Source organism: Podarcis gaigeae (assembly GCF_964106915.1).
Source record: "Podarcis gaigeae genome assembly, chromosome: 15".
Classification (NCBI taxonomy): Eukaryota; Metazoa; Chordata; class Lepidosauria; order Squamata; family Lacertidae; genus Podarcis; species Podarcis gaigeae.
The window spans coordinates 30,778,264-30,797,862 of record NC_139692.1 but is presented as its reverse complement, the minus strand read 5'-3'; the positions used below and the strand labels follow the sequence as shown (position 1 = coordinate 30,797,862).

The 19,599-nt window shown below is 49.8% G+C and overlaps 1 protein-coding gene across 3 annotated transcripts in view; it reads left to right on the top strand.

Annotated features, from left to right (window-relative positions):
- RNF43 (ring finger protein 43) overlaps positions 1-19,599 on the top strand; it is a 51,932-nt gene that overhangs the window by 22,212 nt on the left and 10,121 nt on the right. For 2 of the 3 annotated variants that reach the window (XR_014558335.1, XM_083714474.1), the window contains exons 2-5: positions 8,092-8,214; positions 14,323-14,397; positions 16,960-17,091; positions 17,404-17,505. Coding sequence is in view for 2 of the 3 variants with exons in the window: in XM_083714474.1 (XP_083570600.1) it covers positions 8,092-8,214; positions 14,323-14,397; positions 16,960-17,091; positions 17,404-17,505 (432 nt within the window). In the remaining variant the exon portion in view is untranslated. Of the gene's footprint in view, positions 1-9; positions 196-8,091; positions 8,215-14,322; positions 14,398-16,959; positions 17,092-17,403; positions 17,506-19,599 lie in introns of those variants that run through there. The other variant, XM_083714475.1, reaches the window with a different exon arrangement.

Here is a 19,599-nt window from a genome sequence, read left to right as displayed (position 1 = left end):
CCAGCCTCTGCCAAATCCCGCCGGATGCCCATCCCAGGCTGGGACTTCTCCCTGGGCCTCTGGAAAGAGAGAGAGAGAAAAAGACAGAGTGCTAGCCAGTGGCTCCTCCCCGAGCCCAGGCGGCTTCTCTCTGAGGTGTGTTGGACGGGCTCCAGGAAAGCATCGAAAGGCTCTTTAATAATATCTGACGGCCGGGTAAGAATTCGGGCAGGCGGCCAAAGCACACAGAGCTTGTAATCGTTAACTCGGTCTGTAAACAGTTCAAAACGGCACTGCAGAGGCCATCAGTTATTACATGAGCCAGGCGGCTTTTCATCTCTCCCGCTCAGCCAGGCAGACTCACGGCTCCCCCCCCCTTCCCTTTTTTGTTGCTCCTGCCTCCCTGCCACAGTGGCTGTGGGACCTGCTAGCAGGGGTGGTGTGCAGCACCCAGGTAGGCCCAGCCAGACAAAGGAGCTCCAACTCCAAACGGCTGACCTTCAAAGCTGCGCCGAGCCGAGGGCGAGTTCTGAACCCGGTGGCGGGCCTGGAGGAAGCAGGCAGGGCCCCTGGTGCTGAATCAGGCCCCCAGGGTCCATGTGGCTCAGTGTTGCCAGCACTAGCTGGCAGCAGCTCTCCAGGATTTGAGAGGCAGGGTTCTCTCCCATCCCTACACTACCTGAAGTGAGCCAGTGTGGTTTTTGTGGTTAGAGGCTTGGACTAAGGCCCAGGAGAGACCAGGGTTCAAATCCCCACTCGGCCATGAAACTCACTTCCTGACAAGTTTGATGTGGAGTGACAGAACCACATATGTCCCTTTGAGCTCCTTGGAGGAGAAGGTGGGATATAAACACAATATTTTTTTTAAAAAAAGATGCTGCCAGGGTTTGAACTGCATGCTTTAAATGGCTGCTGAGACTTAGCTCCAGCACCTATTTTCAGTGATTATGTTCAAACCTGGAACTCATTATTCTTGTTAATTCCATCCATTGTATGCTATTATTGTTGTAGTTATTGCTACTGTAATCATCCTGGAACTTGGTTACTTTCCCGATTAATCCCCCCAATGAAATATCCTAAAAATTAGTACTAAGCTCATTCCACAGGTTCAAGCATTGCAAACATTTCTGCTGGCCCCAGATGGAAGGACTTCCCCTCTGCCCATCCCCAAGTAATGTACACAGTTCTGGGGGTTCTCCTGACCACCACCCCGAGCTGATTGGGGAAACCCCTTGCCCCAGTGGGACTCGTTGCATGGGCTTACGGTCAGTGGCGTAGCTTGGGTTGTCAGCACCCGGGGCAAGGCAAGTAATTTGCACCCCCTAACCCGTGGATTTGCGCCCCCTAACCCGTGGATTTGCACCCCCTAACCCTAACCCCCAGATGTTGCACCCGGTGCGGCCGGCCCCCCCTGCACCCCCACGCTACGCCACTGCTTACGGTGCTCTCCCCAATTTGCAAAAGGACCAGAGCCCCAAAAACCCTATAGAGTTGAAAGAGGGATTAAGAAAGAGCATCATTTTTCTAACTTCCTCTTTCAGCCCTTATGTACTTTTCCTCTTTCAACAAGCCTTTTTAATGAGAGATCTTTCCCAGTCCACATCTGTCCTGGGATTGTTGTGATATGTCGCCATTGCTTTATCTTTTGTGTGTTTGCCAACCTAGGCTCCTTCTGGAGGAAAGAAGGGATACAAATTTTAATAATCATTTTATTGAAGGAAGAAAATGGGAACCACCTTCACCATTTCATCACCAAGGGGGAAGTGTGTGGAAGTGGGGGAGGGGGCTCAGAGGCCTTGCAAACATCAGGGAAATACCTCAAGGATGTCCTTGTGCCCATGGGAGGCAGAGTGAGGACCCCTGCCTCAGACCCTGCCCAATACAGTGGTACCTCGGGTTACATACGCTTCAGGTTACATACGCTTCAGGTTACAGACTCTGCTAACCCATAAATAGTGCTTCAGGTTAAGAACTTTGCTTCAGGATGAGAACAGAAATCATGCAGCAGCGGTGCAGCAGCAGCAAAAGGCCCCATTAGCTAAAGTGGTGCTTCAGGTTAAGAACAGTTTCGGGTTAAGTACGGACCTCCGGAACGAATTAAGTACTTAACCCGAGGTACCACTGTAACATGGCTCAGACTCTGCCCAATAACCAGCCCAATAGCTTGCCTCAGACCCTGCCTAATAACCTATGGTTAAAGCCTCCTTTAGCCATCCTTCCTCCATCTTTGGCATTTTGATGTCCTGATTCTTTTCACTTACTGACATGTTACTGATTGACCTCCCCGGCCCAATCCTGTGGGCATCAGTGCCAAGGTGGCCGCTGAAAATATCAGATGGAATTTGTCCCCTCATGGTACCACTGGATTTTGATTTTGACATAATTCCCCCGACCCGTTGTCCGGCCTCAAACATTCAACCTCAGTTTCCCCTCCATGAAAATGGGCACTCTCAGTTCCGAAGTGCATTCTGTATCTGGAAGGGTGAACCTCAAAAAACTCAGTCTCTGTGAGTTCTGATGCAATCTGACCAGATTTGGACTAATGTGAAAATCGGGATGTCATTTCCTTTTCACACGCCTGCAAATGTTGCAATAATAATAGTAATAACAATGCATTTTTACTGTTAGCTGCTCTGGGTTCTCATGAGTGTATCTTGTAATTACCTTTTCACACTTCTGCAAATTTGGCATTATGATTATTAGTAGTAATAATGCTGCACTTTTACTATTAACCACTCTGGCCTCTCATAAGCCGAAGGGAGAGGAAAAATAAACTATTATAATTCCTTTTACTCAGTCAGCCCTTCCTCTCATGAGAGCCCAGGGCGGCTAGCAGTAAAAAATGTGTCATTAAAACAAAAGTAGAATATACATTAAGAATCTGCATTGCATTATTCAAATGGGTTAATTCCTATTAAGTCCATGTGTGAAAATGCTCTTTTAAAAGACATTTAAAGTGTGTATGTTAGGTTGAAATACATTTAGGAAGGCATATACTGAGATAAAATACATAAATGTGGGTTGAAACACATACCGTATTTTTCGCTCTATAAGACGCACCAGACCACAAGACGCACCTAGCTTTTGGAGGAGGAAAACAAGAAAAAAAATATTCTGAATCTCAGAAGCCAGAACAGCAAGAGGGATCACTGCGCAGTGAAAGCAGCAATCCCTCTTGCTGTTCTGGCTTCTGTGATAGCTGTGCAGCCTGCATTCGCTCCATAAGACGCACACACATTTCCCCTTACTTTTTAGAAGGGAAAAAGTGAGTCTTATAGAGCGAAAAATACGGTATTTCAATATAGATTTCTATGCAGATCTTTTTTTGTTAAAATCAGATTAATGCAGAAATGGAACAGGGGAGGGAGCAATTTTTTAATGGACACATGTAGAAACGAGAGCCAGCGTGGCACAGTAGTTGGACCAGACCAGGGAAAGACCAGGGTTCGAATCCCTTCCTCGGCCACAAAGCTCACTGGGTGACCTTGGAGGGCCAGCCGGCCTACCTCACAGGGTTGTTGTGAGGCTAAACATGAGGACGAGAACATTGTTCACCACCTTAATCTCATCAGAGGCTTATTGCATATAAATAAATAAATGGATACGAAGGAGTCCTGCTGGTTCAGGCCAATGGCCCATCTACCCCAGCGTCTTGCTGTTATAGCTGCCTCTCCCACTGAGGGGTGCCAACTTGCCCCCGCATTGAGGGGGCACGGCATCATGTGACATGTCTGCCCCCACCCGCCGCACCAGCAATCTCCCAGCAACATCAGGGGGTAGGGAACGTGGAGCGTGATCTTCACCCTCCATGCCACCCTTGCCTGGCGCATGAGCGCTCTCCTGGCAGTGGCAGGGCATTGACAGCCCCCTCAATATTGGGGGGGGGAGCTCAACCCCCCTTGCTCACAAATATTGAGGGGGCTGAAGCCCCTTCCGCCCCCTATAGTTGGCACCCCTGTGCCTGCCAGATGTCTATGGGAAACCTGCAAGCAAGATTTGAGCATCAGAGCCCTCTTCCAGCTACTGGCATTCAGAAGCGCTGCTGCCTCTGACTGTGGAGCCATCCATAGCCTTCTCCTCCTGCCTTGGTGTTTACGGAGCCTGAGTCCAGCCCCTTCATGTCGCAGATTGCATCTCCACTGGGAGTGAAGATAAGCTGTCCACTCGGAAGAGCTCCTCTATAAAAGCTTGTGCCAGTTTCCCCTTAACCAACCATGGAGCGAGGCGGGAGAGGAGAGCGGTGCTATCAGGCTTCCAGTGGAAGAGAGATATCCCTTGATCCTTTGCCAAGGTCCTGGAAGCAGGTGCGAGCTCACCTTTGGTCTAACAGACAAGGCGGCCCAGGAAAGCAGATGTGAGGCAGATGGCCCCTGCCCCCAGCATCCATTCATTCATTCATTGACAGTGTTTGTACCCAGCTCCTAAAAGTCTTTGAGAGCAACTGACGTACAATAAAAACAAGAGAGTCCCTACTCTGCAGGCTTATAATCTATAAAATAAATAAATACATGGCACACGAGGGAAGAGGGACAAGGAGGGAAGAGGAAAAATCAAAAGTTGGGTACTGATTTCTAAATAGTTGCTATAATGTCTAGCTGGCACAGTTTGGGGGCCAGGAGGTGCCTGATGGGAGCTGTGTCTCCAGCAAAGTTGATGGAGTGGGTCTCTTGCTTCCCATCTCTCCCACTGAGGCAGCAAGATGGACTGACTTCCCCCAGGTGACAGGTGAGGGAGAGGAGGTCTGATGAGCCTGGCATCTTCTGCAAATATTTGGGGCTTGGGGGGAGGTGACCGATGGAGCACCCTTTCTCCCCACCCATTTCTTCTTGGTTTTGTTTCCTTTCCGGACTCCGGATACCCTAGTGAAGACAGAATTGACTGATCGATGGATTGCATTGATTGATTGATAGACTGGCTGTGGTGTTGGTTTTCTGGATCCCTCCCCCACTAAGCAAATTCAGGGAATTTGTATTGGGGGGGGGGGTTTCCCGTGCTCTAGCCAGCAATCTAAATTAGTGTGTTTATTTTTCTTGTGTTTAGTAAACAAAGGGGGAACCTTTGAACATGGCCACACTTGCCTCAGATTGAATTTGCAGCTGGCATTTTGCAAATGGTTGCTAAAGAACTTGTGAAATGGAAAATTTTCCGTGGAAAAAACAAAGGGCTGGGAAGAGGTTCCATTTTGGAAAAGTTTCTGCCCTCCATCACTACATTACTGGATACCTGTGGCTTATTCCACCCTGAAGGGGCTCGGCAACCTATGTACATACTGAACATTTTGCATTTCCAAACCCCCACCCCCAAAACGAGTAGAGTTGTAATGATCATAGGAGCAAATCTCCCACCCCAAGTAGCCCACGCCCTAGAGATCAGGGGGGCGGTTTTGGTGCAATGGTACAACATCTCAGCAGCCCTGAGTCTTCCAGACAGCTTGGATTCTGGACCCAGCTCTCCTTCCACAGGGCAAGTAAATTACTTTCAGGGTTGTTGTTTTACAATCAGTCTTAAAATTTGTGAAATAAATAAGTAAGTGCACTTTGGGATGAACTTGCAAGCCCTGAGGTGCTTAGTCAAAGCCATCTCTGTCCAAGGAAGAATGGGACAAGAAATTCCAAAGTGTCCATTATGAGCACTTGGGAGAAACTTGCACAACCAATGGCTTTGAGTTGCAAGATAGGAGATTCCAACTAAACATCAGGAAGAACTTTTTGACAATCAGAGCTGTTCGACAATGGAATGGTCTCCCTTGGGAGGTTGCGGACACTCCTTCCTTAGAGGTTTCTAAGCAGAGGTTGGATGGCCATCTGTCAGGGGTCCTTTAGTTGCGATTCCTGCATTCCAAGGGGGTTGGACTAGATGACCCTTGGTGTTAATTCTACAATTCTATGATTCTAACCTGAGATGCTAAGTCAAAACCATAACCATGAGATGATGTCGTCCTTGTCGTCTGGGTGGGTGGGTGACTTGCAAACAGTTACCTCATCTGCAAAAAGAATTCTCTATGTGGGCTCTGTCAAGAAAATTCCCGTAAACTGGATTATTTTGCTCATTTATTAAAAAATATTTGTGCTCCGCCCTTCATCCATTACTAGGATCAGTTAAACTGGAAGTGAGTTCACTCTTTTTCTCCCTCAGGCTTTTGATGATGACCAACTGTTACCAGATGGTGTTTGGATTCGCAGCAACAATTTCCCCTCTAAGAGTGGTTTGGATGCCCTGCCCTCAGAGGCGGATGGAAACCATAGAATCATAGAATTGTAGGGACCCCAGGGGATGCCCCTGCAAGGCAGAAATCGCTACTAAATAATCCCTGGCAGATAGCCATGCAACTGCTTCAAAATCTTCAATGCAAGAGCGTCCACCACCTTCTCACGTAGCCCATTCCACTGTCAAACGGCTCCTACCGTCAGAAAGATCTTCCTGAAGTTTAGTCAGAATCTCCCTTCTTGTCATTTGAACCCATTGGTTCAGGTCCTCCCCTCTGGAGCAGCGCAAAACAGCCTGCCTCCATCTTCTGTGGGACAGCCATTTTAATATTTGAAGATGGCTATCTTATCATATCAAACCGAGCTGTTCCTGGGAGAAAGCTGAGGATCGAGTCCTGGTTTCGCTATGGAATGGAGAGATGAAACAGGCAGTCGATAAATTGCCTCTGAGCACCCTCTGCAGCGTGGTGAGAGCCCAAGTGGCAAATTTAGTATTATGGAGAGCTCTGGGCGATGAAGCAAATGGCTCAAGTTGCGCTCCAAAGCTGACTGAACACAGATTAGCACACATAAACCATGCCTGCCATGTGAAAATGGCTCATTTCGTGGCTTGCACTGCAACCTCTTATAGCTGGCCAGCAGAGTTATTTTGGACGGTCTTGAGGTTTACTGACTCCCACTGTGAGGGAGGGACCTCTGGAGCTTCCAAGGACCTGCTGTGACCAGCTAGCTAGGAATTCCTGGGCTAAAGTAACTAATCTTTGGAGAGACCTTGAGTCCTCAGTCATTGCTTCCAGCACATAGTGGAACGATGGAGCAGTGGAACTCTCTCCTGCAGGTGGCAGTGATGGCCGCACACTTGGATGGCTTTAAAAGAGGACTGGACAAATTAATGGAGGCTATTGATGGCTAATAGCTCTAATGGCAGCAATGCTCCTGAATACCAGTTGCTGGGAGCCACAAGAGATTGGATTAGTGCAATCCACTCTATGTGAGGCCTTCTTTGCGCGATCTGGAAGCTGCAGTTAGTACAGAATGCTGCAGCGCAATTGCTGAAGAGACCGAGATCCTATCAGCATATAGCACCTCTGCTCAGAGATCTGCCCTGGGTGCCTATTTGCTAGTGGGTCAAGTTCAAGGTTTTACTCTTGGTATGTAAAGGGCATAACAACATGGGACCATTTTGCCTGTGAGATTGTCTTACCCCATATACACCCAGTTGACTGCTTCAGTCTGCGGAACTGGCACTGCTGCAGGTGCCACATAATACCCGTTCTGTCTTTGTAAGAAATCCATCTTTTAGTGTGGCAGCACTTATACTTTGGAACTCCCTGCCTCTTGATATCAGGCAGGTGCCTTCATTGTACTCATTTTGGTGCCTGCTAAAAAACACTTTTGTTAGGGCAAGCCTACCCAGATGTTTAGAAAGTCAATGCAAGTTTTAATCTGCTTTTTGTCTATAATTATTTTAACTTTTTGCAAGTTTTAATTTGTTATTAATTATTCCTATTGATAATTTTATTTTTTACCTTTTTTGTAAACCACAGTGAGGGCTTTTGTCCAATCAAGTGAAGTATATATTTTATGAAAGAAATAAAAGAAGTCTAACTGGTGCCCTCCAGATGTTGTTGTACTACAACTCCCATCACCCCATATCATTCACCATGCTAGCTGCTGGAGCTTCTGGGAGTTGGATTCCAGTCACGCCAAGAATATAAACAAAGCCATGGTATATAAACAAAGCCATGGTAGACATTTTGACAAAGCTCTAGGTCAAGCCTGTTACATTGTATACTTAGTTGCCTTTGAAGTGTTGCTGCATACCTCGTGGCTTCACCTAATACTGCGATGCAGTTTTCACTGCGGCATCTCCATGGTGATTCCCCCTTCCTTTCTCTCTCCGCAGTTCCACCCCCTGTCTCTGTGCAACACCAGCGAGGATGAACACACGGTCCCAGGATTTGTCTCCATTGTCAAACTGGAACGGCCTGAGCGAGATCCCCACCCCTGCCTGTCCTTGGCCAACAAGGTATGTGTGTGCATGTCGTTGCAATCAGAGCAGACCTGACAATCTCCTTTCCTCCCACTTTACAAAACTTCGTGATCAGCTTCCCACACTCCTATATTGCCAATCAGGAGCGCAGCGGCTCCAATCTGCATTCCATTTCCATCTGCTAAATTTATATGCATAGATGGCTCTGGGTAAGTTAAGACGGCAGAGGCCCAGGGTCCCTCCAGCGCTGCCCTTTGTGGTATATCTGGCTTCCCTGTAAGCAAGGTAAAATAGCTCTCCAATTCTTCATAGGCTCTGTTTCCTTGGGATTTCTGCTGTGAAAAGGCAGTGCAATTTGGGGCAACATCCCTGATGGAGTCCCTGATCGGTCCTTCGTTCCCAGTTCATTGCCAGTAGCTGGAAATTGCAGGATGGGAGAGCTGCTGCTGCTGCTGCATTCAGGTCCTTTCGGGTTTCTCATGGGCACCTGGGAGACCACTGTGAGAACAGGATGTTGGGCTAGCTGGACCCTTGGCCTGATCCAGCAGGCTCTTCCTATGAACTTAAGGAGCTCCCTCCCACTGGAGGCAGTGATGGCTGCCACCTGGCATGGCTTTCACACACCTTTGTTCTAGGTTCCTCCTCCTTTCCTGCATGTGAGGGGAGCACCCTGTTGCAACAAAGCAATAAAGATCAGGCTTACTAGCTGCTTTGCTTCTCAATATTCTCTGGTTGGCCTCTGTTATTTTCTCCTACCAATAGGGAACCTACTAAAGGACTATATATGGGCTCTTGGATACCCCATAAGGGAAAAAGGGCAGATTTTTGTTTACAACACAATAAGGCTATCGATGGCTACGATAGCTATGCTCTGCCTCCATGGTCGGAGGGAATAATGCTTCTGAATGCCAGTTGCTGGAAGTTACAGAAAAGGAGAGTTGCTGTTGCACTCAGATCCTCCTTTCGGGTTTGGCCACTGTGAGAACAGGATGGCGGCCTAGATGTGCCCCTTTGGCTACGTCCAGCGGGCTCTTCTTATATTCAGTGGAACAATCTCTTACGAACTTTGCACCTGCAAAAAGGCTCCGTGTAATATTCTACAGGAATGCTGCCTCTTTCTTCTCCTGCTAAGCCCCAAGAGCGGAGCTTAGTGGATCAAAGGGAATGTGCTAACCAGCCTACCTCATGCAATTCGGCGCAGTTCCTCCGAAAGGCCTATTCCCCTGCGCTTTGCAACACTTTGCAACAGCCCTTTCCCTGGCCCCTACTGCCTGCACAAGCAAGTGTAAGAGTTCCTCTCCTATTAAACTGAGCACGGGTTTGATCGTGTGGCCAGGAAAGGAAGCTGTGGGCAACCAGTTGTGCCCCCGGCGGCTTGAGAAGAGAAGTGGGAGACCTGCTTTCGGCAGCAAGCTTGTTTCTTGGACGCCTGCAGGACCTCACCTGCCGGAATCTGCGAATCTGCAGCTGCAGGATAGCTCAGCTCGAAGGTCTTGCCAGTTGCAAGCTGGCCAAAAGATTTACCTGCACCGCTGGTGGTTCTTTAAGCGTTGCTGTATGAAGACTCTGTTTGGGGCAAAGGCAATTTGGATGTAAGAGTGGAGACGGGGAGTGGAGACTTTCCGAGAAGTGTTAATCCACCCTTTGGGGGATTTTTAGTTGCTGGTAGAAAAGGGCCGCGGTCGTGTGGGTCGCTTCATGGCAACCTTGAGCCTTCCGTTGTTTTTTCATGAGGGTGGTGTGGTTCTTTCTCCGAGGGTAACCCTGGAGCCCGAAAGTGCCGCCTCCACCTTTGATCTCCCAGCTGGGAAACTCTGCTGCTGACCTCCGACCCCTTTGCTCGAGGCAGGCTCTGCAACTGCCAAGCCAGCTTGCTGGAGTTATTCTGGCAGGTACCTGCTTGCACACGCACTCCAAGGAAGCCCAGATCAAAGGCAGCCGGCAGAGGCATGAGCTAAGATCGTTCAGGCCCTGCACTTTGCTAATCAGACTTCCTCTCTTCCTTCCTAACCAGGCAGCAGTTAACTACTTCAATCCCAGGATCTGGGCGTGAGACTGTGTGGAGCTTAGAAAGGGTGAAGAGGGCGCTCTCTCTCTCTCTCTCTCTCTCTCTCTCTCTCTCTCTCTCTCTCTCTCACACACACACACACACACACACACACCCCGACCCTCCGCTGGCTGAGAGAAAGCTTTCTGTACTGTGCATCGTTCTGGCTGCCTCACCTCAAAGAGGATATGGCACGGTTGGAAAAGGTTCCGAAAAGGGCCAGCAAAAATGATCCAGTGGAGATGAGGGGATGAGGAATGGTTGCAGCATTCAGGACTTTTTAGTTTAGAGAAAAGGAGAGCCCGAAGCAGCATGGCAGATGCTTATAAAATGACAGGTGGCATGGGGGAAAGAGGCCAGTCACTGCTTCTCAAACTAACCTACCTCACAGGGTTGTTGTTGTTGTGGGTATTAAATGAGAAAGGGGAGAACCATGTAAAGCAAGTAAAGAAATAAATTTCCTGGAGTGGATGGGCCCTCTACTAGGTTGCTGTTTCTTTCCACAACACCCTGGGAGAGTCACCTAGACAGGCTGCAAAACCCAATTCATTGCATTTTTAAATTGCGTTCATATCTCTCCTTTTTCTCTCTCTGGAGCTCAAAGTGGAATACATTGTTCTCCCACCTCTTCCTTTAACACCTCCTCACAACAACCCTGTGAGGTAGATCAGGGTGAGAAGCAGTGACCAGCTCCCAAAATCACACGCAGTGAACTGTCAACTGGGTACATGACGGGATTTGAACCTGGTCTCTCCCAGGTCCTAACCACTGGCTCTTTCCTAACTCTGGCAGCAGAAAAGTTTCTGGGAAACAAATTGGGAGGCCCTTCTGGGCTTCAGAGTTCCCTGGGTTTGGGAAGAGAGAGGAGCTGTTGGGTTAGCTGCGGTGTGTGTCTAATTGCAGGGAGGGCGTAAGCCAGGAGTGCCACCCGCCAGCCTCTCTCTCTGTCTCCCTCTCAGATGGGTCTGGCACAGCCCAGGAGAGGCCCTCTCTCTCTGCCAGCATTTCTTAGCAACAAGATCTGGGCTGCTCAGTTCCTCCTCGCCCTCCTTCCGAACCCCCACCCCTTTCCATCTGCAGAAGAATGTAGATTACAGGCTGCCCTTTGCATTAAATTTCCCCAGCGGAGAGGAGGAGTTGCCACGTGTCGTCCCACGGAAGAGAAGGCCCAGTGCAAACCACCAGTTGTCAAGGCCTGGGAACGCCGTTCCTAATCTGAAACCCCATCCCTGTAATCCCCCCCCAAAAGGAACAGCTCTGAGCCTTGCAGCAGCATGGTCTCCATCAGTACTCCTGAGCATGTGCAGAGAGCATCAGCTCTAGTATCAGCATTGGGCACTTCCATCAGGGCAATGTACTTTGATGCTGGATTTAAATGTGTTTTCATGCCTTTTTAACTACTGATTCTACTGCTTAGTGATGCCTCAGAAGTTTGCCAGCTGCCTCAAATCCCAGTTTCGGAGATGAGTGGGCTATAAATGTATTAAATTTATTTATTATTGCATTTATACCCCACCTTTTTCTCTCCAAGGCGCTCAAGGCGGCCTGCGCACTGTTCTCCCTCTTCCTCATTTTAATTTGCACAACAACCCTGTGAGGTTGGCTAGGCTGAGAAGCACCTAGTGAGACCACGTATGAGCGGGGATTCAAACCCTGGTCCCTCCGGCATCGTGGCCTGACACTCTAACCACTACACCGCACCACTATTAAGAACAACGATAACAACGATAACCTGCCCTGTGTGCCCTGCCTCCGGTCATGTTCAGAGTGCCCTATGCCTTGAGACACGGCTCTGCTCCAGAGCCGACTTTTCTGTTCCTGGAGATCCTAGAGTGAGCAAAAAAAAACCACCTGTGAGTGTCTCTGAGCACGTGCAGAGGTTCCCTTTGGTGGGCCCTGAGAAGGAGGCTTGAGGCAGAGTTGGGGATCTGCGGCAGGCCTCTGTTTCGTTTGCTGCCTCCGTCTGAAGGCAGGTCTCCCGCCCCGGCTCCCTCTCCGCACCAGGGCTGGCGAGAGGCCCTGACGGAACAGCTCAGGCTGCCCCGGGCTGCGGCGAGGCTGGCCTACGCTTCCCAATCCCCGGCTTTGATGTGGAGCCAAGCGGGTGGTTTCTCTGGGGCCTGGCGGGGATCCAGTGCCAATGGGAGGCGGGGGAGGGAGGCAGGTGAGCCGGCTAGCCAGGAAGGGCGGAAGGGGACTTGAGGTAGGCCCAGGAGTGCCAGGCGTTTGCAGGGTGAGGGCGCTTTGCTCCACCAAAGGCAGGAGCAGCACAGAGCAGTCCTTTGTTCCTGCAGACAGGGCAGGGCAGGGAGCGGAGGGGAGGGGAGGGGGCCGGCTGGCTGGCTGGCTGGCAACAACAGCCCTCCTTGGAACACCGTTGTCGTTGCCACACCTGGCTAGCCCTCAGTGAGGGGTGGCAGAGCTCTGGCCCACCAGGAGGCAGGGAAACGGGCACCGCTCTCTCCCTCTTGGGGTCTGCTTTGTGCATTGCACAGAGACGGAGAATGGTGGCTTTCCTACCTTTCTCCTGCCAGATGAGAACCAGAAAATTGTAGAGTGCAAAGGGATCCCCCCAGGGCCATCGAGCGCAACCCCCTGCAAGGAGAAAATCACAGCAAAGGCTTTCTCTCTCTCAACCCAAGTTGGCTGGGTTCAGCTTTCTGCCCAGGGGGGAAACAGCTGGGGTGGGAGTCAAGTTCAACCCCTGACCCCACGGCTCTCTCTTTTTCCTATTTGAACATTTTTAAACCAGTGTCATAAGAGAATCAGGGTCAGAGAGGGGAATAAAGGAAAAACGACCCTACTATTTTCAGATTATTATCATTCTACCCCAAAGCCCCACAAGAATAATAAACTGTGCCTTGAAGAATGCATCGTTGGGAATATGTTGAACATTTTTAAACCAGCTAGCATGGGGAGGCTTGTTCGCTAGCCCGTCCAGCAATTCCGCAGTTGTATTACGTATATGTAAAACAAAGCAAATGACTTCATTAGCCTGGGAGAATCAAAGAACCGACTTGCTGGGTTTCACCAAAGCCCAGTGTCTTGTTCCCAAGAAAGGACAGTATCTGGGAAGCCCTTCATGAGGAGGGCAGAGAGTCAAGAGCCCTCCATGGTTAAAACCATGTTCAAGGAGGCTTGCAACACGAAAAGCTTTCCATGACTGCCAAATTATAACAAAAGTAGCCGCGGGCGATAAATAAAAGCACTTCAAAATGTACGCGGCGAAATTAAACCATCCCCACATAAGTCAAAATGAGATATTAAAATAAGGAGACCAAAAATTAATATCCGTAACAGCAAAATCAACATCTCCAAAATTAGATATTGACCCCAACGGAAAAGAAATCCTAGGCAATACGCCGCTTCAAGGGTCTGCAGGCATCCTGAGAGGCAGGTCTTGAAGGACTCTGAGCAAAGATGGCGTCTTTCAGCTGACTGGCTGCCCTCAGGCATGCCAGGGGATGCTGACCAGTTGCCAGCACTGAAGAAAGAGGCAACTTGGAGTCTGGCTGGCTTCTGTTTGTGGAGTGCAGCTGGGAATGTGGCAGACTCAGGCGACAAAGTGTCTTGGGCTGGCCCAGGTTCCGCCTGACACCAGAAGAGCATTGTGGGTGGGGGGAAACGTCAGGCCCTTCAGGACTTTGTATGCGGCCCTCAGGTATCTCTCCTGGTCACACCTTACTTGAGTGTTTTTGCCTGCCTGGGATGTGTCCTTCAGCTCTGGCTTGCTTGGAAGGAGGACACAGAGGGTGGGTGGGTGTGAGAGAGGAAAAACACACCTGCTGTACAAAAGCAAACTTCACATTCGCTGCTCCACCCACGTTTGCCTCCGGCGCCAACCATTCCTGGCATGCGGCCCCCATAAGGCTGCCAAGAAGGGAATGTGGCCCTCGGGCTGGAAACATTCCCCCCCCCACCGCTGCTGCTGCTCAGGCCGTGATACACTTGCCCAGGGGACCACAACCACTCAGCAGGCCACCTGCGCCCTCCCTGTGAGTCCTGCACTGCAGGGGGTTAGACTAGATGCCCCTTTGGGCCCCTTCCAACTCTTCCGTTCTATGATTCCCTAATTCCCCTTTGCTCTCTTTGGACAGGCCAAGCTGGCGGGAGAGAGAGGAGCTCGCGCAGTCCTATTTGACATCACTGATGACCAAAGTGCTGTCGACCAGGTAAGGAGTCTGCTGTCTCCCTCTCTCATTTTTCACAGTTTTGCCAGGAGGCCAACAGCAGGTGGCGCCAGAACCAATGGCAGGCAGAGCCAACTAAGTCTAGTGTTGTCCCCATCCTCTTCTCTGCTGAGATCTACAAGGGGCAACACTAAGACTAAGACTAAGGAGGAGGAGGAGGAGGAGGAGGAGGAGGAGAGGCTGGGTGAGGGCTGGATGAGAACAGACTATCCTTTTTGAGCAGCTCCCTGTTCCCCCTGATGAACCTTCCCTTACTGCTGCTCACCAAGGCAAGAGTCAATGGATTTTGGATTTTCTGTTTGCAAAATGTTCCTGTTGTTAATCTTCTGTAATATTTAGGGCAGATCCAAACTAGCTATGTACTGTATATTCAGCACGTGTTTAAGGCACATGGCTTCCCCCAAAGAATCCTGGGAAATGTAGTTTGCCTCTCACAGAGTTGCTGTTTGGCAGCAACCCTAAAAAAAAAAAGGACAATTCCCAAGACTGGTGGGGTGTCATGTGCTTAAACCATAGGATTTCAGAGCTGAAAGGGACCCCAATGATCATCTAGTCCAGGGGTCAGCAAAGTTTTCAGCAGGGGGCCGGTCCACTGTCCCTCAGACCTTGTGGGGGGCGGGACTATATTTTGAAAAAATATATGAACGAATTCCTATGCCCCACAAATAAACCAGAGATCATTTTAAATAAAAAGCACACATTCTACTCATGTAAAAACACCAGGCAAGCCCCACAAATAACCCAGAGATGCATTTTAAATAAAAGGACACATTCTACTCATGGAAAAACACGCTGATTCCCAGACCATCCACAGGCCGGCTTTAGAAGGCGGTTGGGCCGGATCTGTCCCCCGGGCCTTAGTTTGCCTTCCCATGATCCAATCCCCTGCAACGCAAGAATACACAGCTCTCCCATATGCAGGTTGAACCTCCAACCTCGGTGTCATCTGTACCACACTCTAACCAACTGAGCTACCAACGTTGACGCAAAAGAAGCCCCAACTTTTCAAACCAGTTGGCTTCACGAAAGCTCTTTTGTTCCTGCCTTTGGACCTGGTATCTTCCTTAGCTCAGGCATTGCTGCTCTGTTGTGTCGCTGCAATCTGCCTGTCCACCTTCTCAGCTCCTTTGCTTCTGGGTCTCTTTGCCCTGAGATTCTTTGTCCTTTCCCGTGACGGTGTGTGTGTTGATTGCTAGACATGCAAATAGATATGAGAAGGAATGGCATGACAGCCCCTGAACAGAAAAGCACAGATCCCGTAAGCTAGGGAAAGCTGTGCTGTTGTTATTATCAGTGTATTTATTTATTTATTGCATTTATATTGCACCTTTCCCTCCGTGAGTTCTCCTCATGTAATGCCCACAAGAACCCTGTGAGGTAGGTTAAGCTGAGAGGCAGTGACTGGCCCAAGGTCACCTAGTAAGCTTCAAGGATTCGAACCCTGGCCTCCAAGATCCTAGTCTGACACACTAACCACTACACCACACTGACTCCCAGTTCCTAAGGAGAGGGAGTGTTTCTTCTGAATGATGGATGACTGGTTTGCCAAGCTCAGCCTTTTAAACTTCTGCTTGTGTGAGCAATGAGGATCCAGAGGAGATGGTAGGCAGACCTGCCCAAAACATTTCACCGCCCGAGGCACAGAAGTCCCTATCCCCAGCTTTCTCACCCCCCAGGCAGGGAAAATGTAAATGAAACCACTGACTCTGTGCCTCCCACACATGGCAGTGCCCAAATTCTTCCACCTAAGGCATGCGGCCTCGTTTCGGTCTGGCCTTTTCCTGTAATGAAACCCGGCGGTGTGTGGGAAGCACAATCTCCAGCTCTGCAAGAACTGCTGGGGCTCAAATATCCCCAGGTAACCATCAGGGAATTTCCACTCCAGATCCAGATTGTGTGGAAAATTCGAGACACACACACACACACACAGAGAAACCTGACTTCTTCATTCAACACTTAGTTACGGTAACTTGTGGAACTCCCTGCCACCGGAGGCAGTGATGGCCACCAACCTGGATGGCTTTCAAAAACTGGAGAAGTTTATTGGTGGCTACTAGCCATAATGGCTATGCTCTGCTTTCATGGTCTGAGGCAGCAATGCTTCTGAATGTCAGTCGCTGGAAACCACAGGAGAAGAGAGGGCTCTTGTGTTCAGATCCCGCTTGCTTCCGAGTGGGATATCTGCTTCACCGCTGTGAGGATAGGAGGCTGGACTAGATGGGCCCCCTCTTGGCCTGATCCAGCAGGCTCTTCTTATGTTCTTAATTCTCGGCCTCAGGCATAAAAATACATGGCAGCTGTGGTTCTCCTCACAAAAAACTCCCAGGTTACCCATGCAAGCATTTTTTTGCTGGGTTGGGCAAGGCCACAGCAGAGCTTCGAATCTCAAACCCAGGCCTTGCCTGGGCTGTTGGCTGGATGGATTCCTGGAGTTCTCCTCAAGCCTATCAACTGGGGTGTGGAGTGGGGTTCCCAGTGCCCAACACATCGATCCGTGGCACCTGGTGACATGCAGCTCTCACCTCAAAGGTTGTCTCTCCACAGCTGAGAAATCCGCGAGGGCTCAGTCACCCCGTTGTTTTGATTTGGGGCCACGATGCCGAGCTGCTGATGGGCGTGGTGAACAACAACCGAGAAGCCCACGTGAAGATTGAGGTGAAGGAGATGGCGGCCTGGGTGAGTTCTTACTTAGCCTCACTGCTGCACCTCTCTCGACCCCACTCTGCGCTGGGCCAAAATCAGCCTTGCAAGAAGTGGCGTCCTCTTGTGGGCTCCAGGTACATGAGAGTTCCAAAGCTTGGGTGCAGCCACCGAGAAGGCCCTCTCCCGCATCCCCACCAAGTGGGCTTGTGAGGGTGGCGGGATCAAAAGAGGAGCGTCCCCCAAAGATCCCAGAGCCTGGGCAGGCTTGTATGGGAGAAGACAGTCCTTCAGATATCCTGGAGCTAAACCAGGTAGGGCTTATCTAACCTTTTCTCTCTCCAACAGCCCGACTATGATGTCTGGATACTCCTCACCGTCATGAGCACCGTTCTGGTGATCGTTTTAATCTTCATTGTCCGTACTCGTTGTCAGCCAAGCAGAGATCGGGTAAGAGCCCTCGGACAGATGCCAGTCCTATTCTGGACACCCCAAACTGCTTCTCAAGAGCCCCTATCTATCTGTGCCAATATCCTTCATGCCTTGCTCAGATCAGTGACTGGTAGAGTCCCAGACCCACCTGCCTGCCTGCTGTTGAAATAGGTATCTGTTAGTCCAGGCTTTTGAGACATGAATGTTTACTGAAATTTCTGCAGCTGGTATTGCTTTGTATTTTTGATTTTATAAATGCATTTTTAAAGATTTTATTTTAATACTGTTCCCTGCTTGGAGCTCCCATGGGAGGAAGGGCAGTAAAGAAATGGAATCAGTCAATCAATCAGCGTATTTTCAACAAGGCAAGAGTCAATGAATAGGGGATTTTGTGTTTGCAAAATGTTCCTGTTGTTAATCTTCTGTATTATTTAGGGCACATCCACACTAGCTGTGTACTGTATATTCAGCACACGTTTAAAGCACATGGCTTCCCCTAAAAAATCCTGGGAAATGTAGTTTGCCTCTCACAGAGTTGGTGTTTTGCAGCAACCCTTAAAAAAAAAGGACAATTCCCAGGACTGCTGGGGTATCATGTGCTTAAAATGTGCAGTGGTCCTATTAGTATAATATAGATGCTATTTGTATATATTGGAGTCATTTAGCTTGCTGTTGCAAGACTCCTGGAGTATGTATCTTTGACCCCAAACAAGAACATGCACATACACATACATTTCTGCAAACATCGTCAGTGAACAGGACAGAAACTGATGTTGTCATTCTGCCTGTACAGTGGTACCTCAGGTTACATACGTTTCAGGTTACAGACTCCGCTAACCCAGAAATAGTACCTTGGGTAACTTTGCTTCAGGATGAGAACAGAAATTGTGCAGCGGCGGTGCAGTGGCAGCAGCAGCGGGAGGCCCCATTAGCTAAAGTGGTGCTTCGGGTTAAGAACAGTTTCAGGTTAAGAACAGACCTCCGGAACGAATTAAGTACTTAACCCAAGGTACCACTGTACCAGGGATGGCAAACCATTGGGCCCTAAAGATACCACTGGACTCCCATCATCCCCCGCTGAGGACCCGCCAGGCTGGCCACTGGAAATTAGCATCCAAAAACATCTGGACAGCAACAGCTACCCCCTCCCTGTTACGAACCATCATCTCCTAGCCTGCTGCCATGTGTCATGGCACCAGCTTGTGCAAGAGGGCACCCTCCAAATTCTTCTACCTCTCTTTTAAATCAGAACCAGTGAGGGCGGTGAAGGTCCTGTGTGAGTGTCTGGAGGCGGTTGGAGGATGGATGGCGGCTAACAGATTGAGGTTGAATCCTGACAAGACAGAAGTACTGTTTCTGGGGGACAGGAGGCGGGAAGGTGTGGAGGATTCCCTGGTCCTGAATGGGGTAACTGTGCCCCTGAAGGACCAGGTGCGCAGCCTGGGAGTCATTTTGGACTCACAGCTGTCCATGGAGGCACAGGTCAAATCTGTGTCCAGGGCAGCTGTTTACCAGCTCCATCTGGTACGTAGGCTGAGACCCTATCTGCCTGCAGACTGTCTTGCAAGAGTGGTGCATGCTCTAGTTATCTCCCGCTTGGACTACTGCAGTGCACTCTACATGGGGCTACCTTTGAAGGTGACTTGGAAACTACAACTAATCCAGAATGCGGCAGCTAGACTGGTGACTGGGGGTGGCCGCCGAGACCATATAACACCGGTCTTGAAAGACCTACATTGGCTCCCAGTATGTTTCCGAGCACAATTCAAAGTGTTGGTGCTGACCTTTAAAGCCCTAAACGGCCTCGGTCCAGTATACCTGAAGGAGCGTCTCCACCCCCATCATTCTGCCCAGACGCTGAGGTCCAGCACCGAGGGCCTTCTGGCGGTTCCCTCATTGCGAGAAGCAAAGCTACAGGGAACCAGACAGAGGGCCTTCTCGGTAGTGGCGCCCGCCCTGTGGAACGCCCTTCCAGCAGATGTCAAAGCGATAAACAACTACCTGACATTCAGAAGACATCTTAAGGCAGCCCTGTTCAGGGAAGTTATTAACGTGTGATATTTTACTGTATTTTTGGTTTTATGGAAGCCGCCCAGGGTGGCTGGGGAGGCC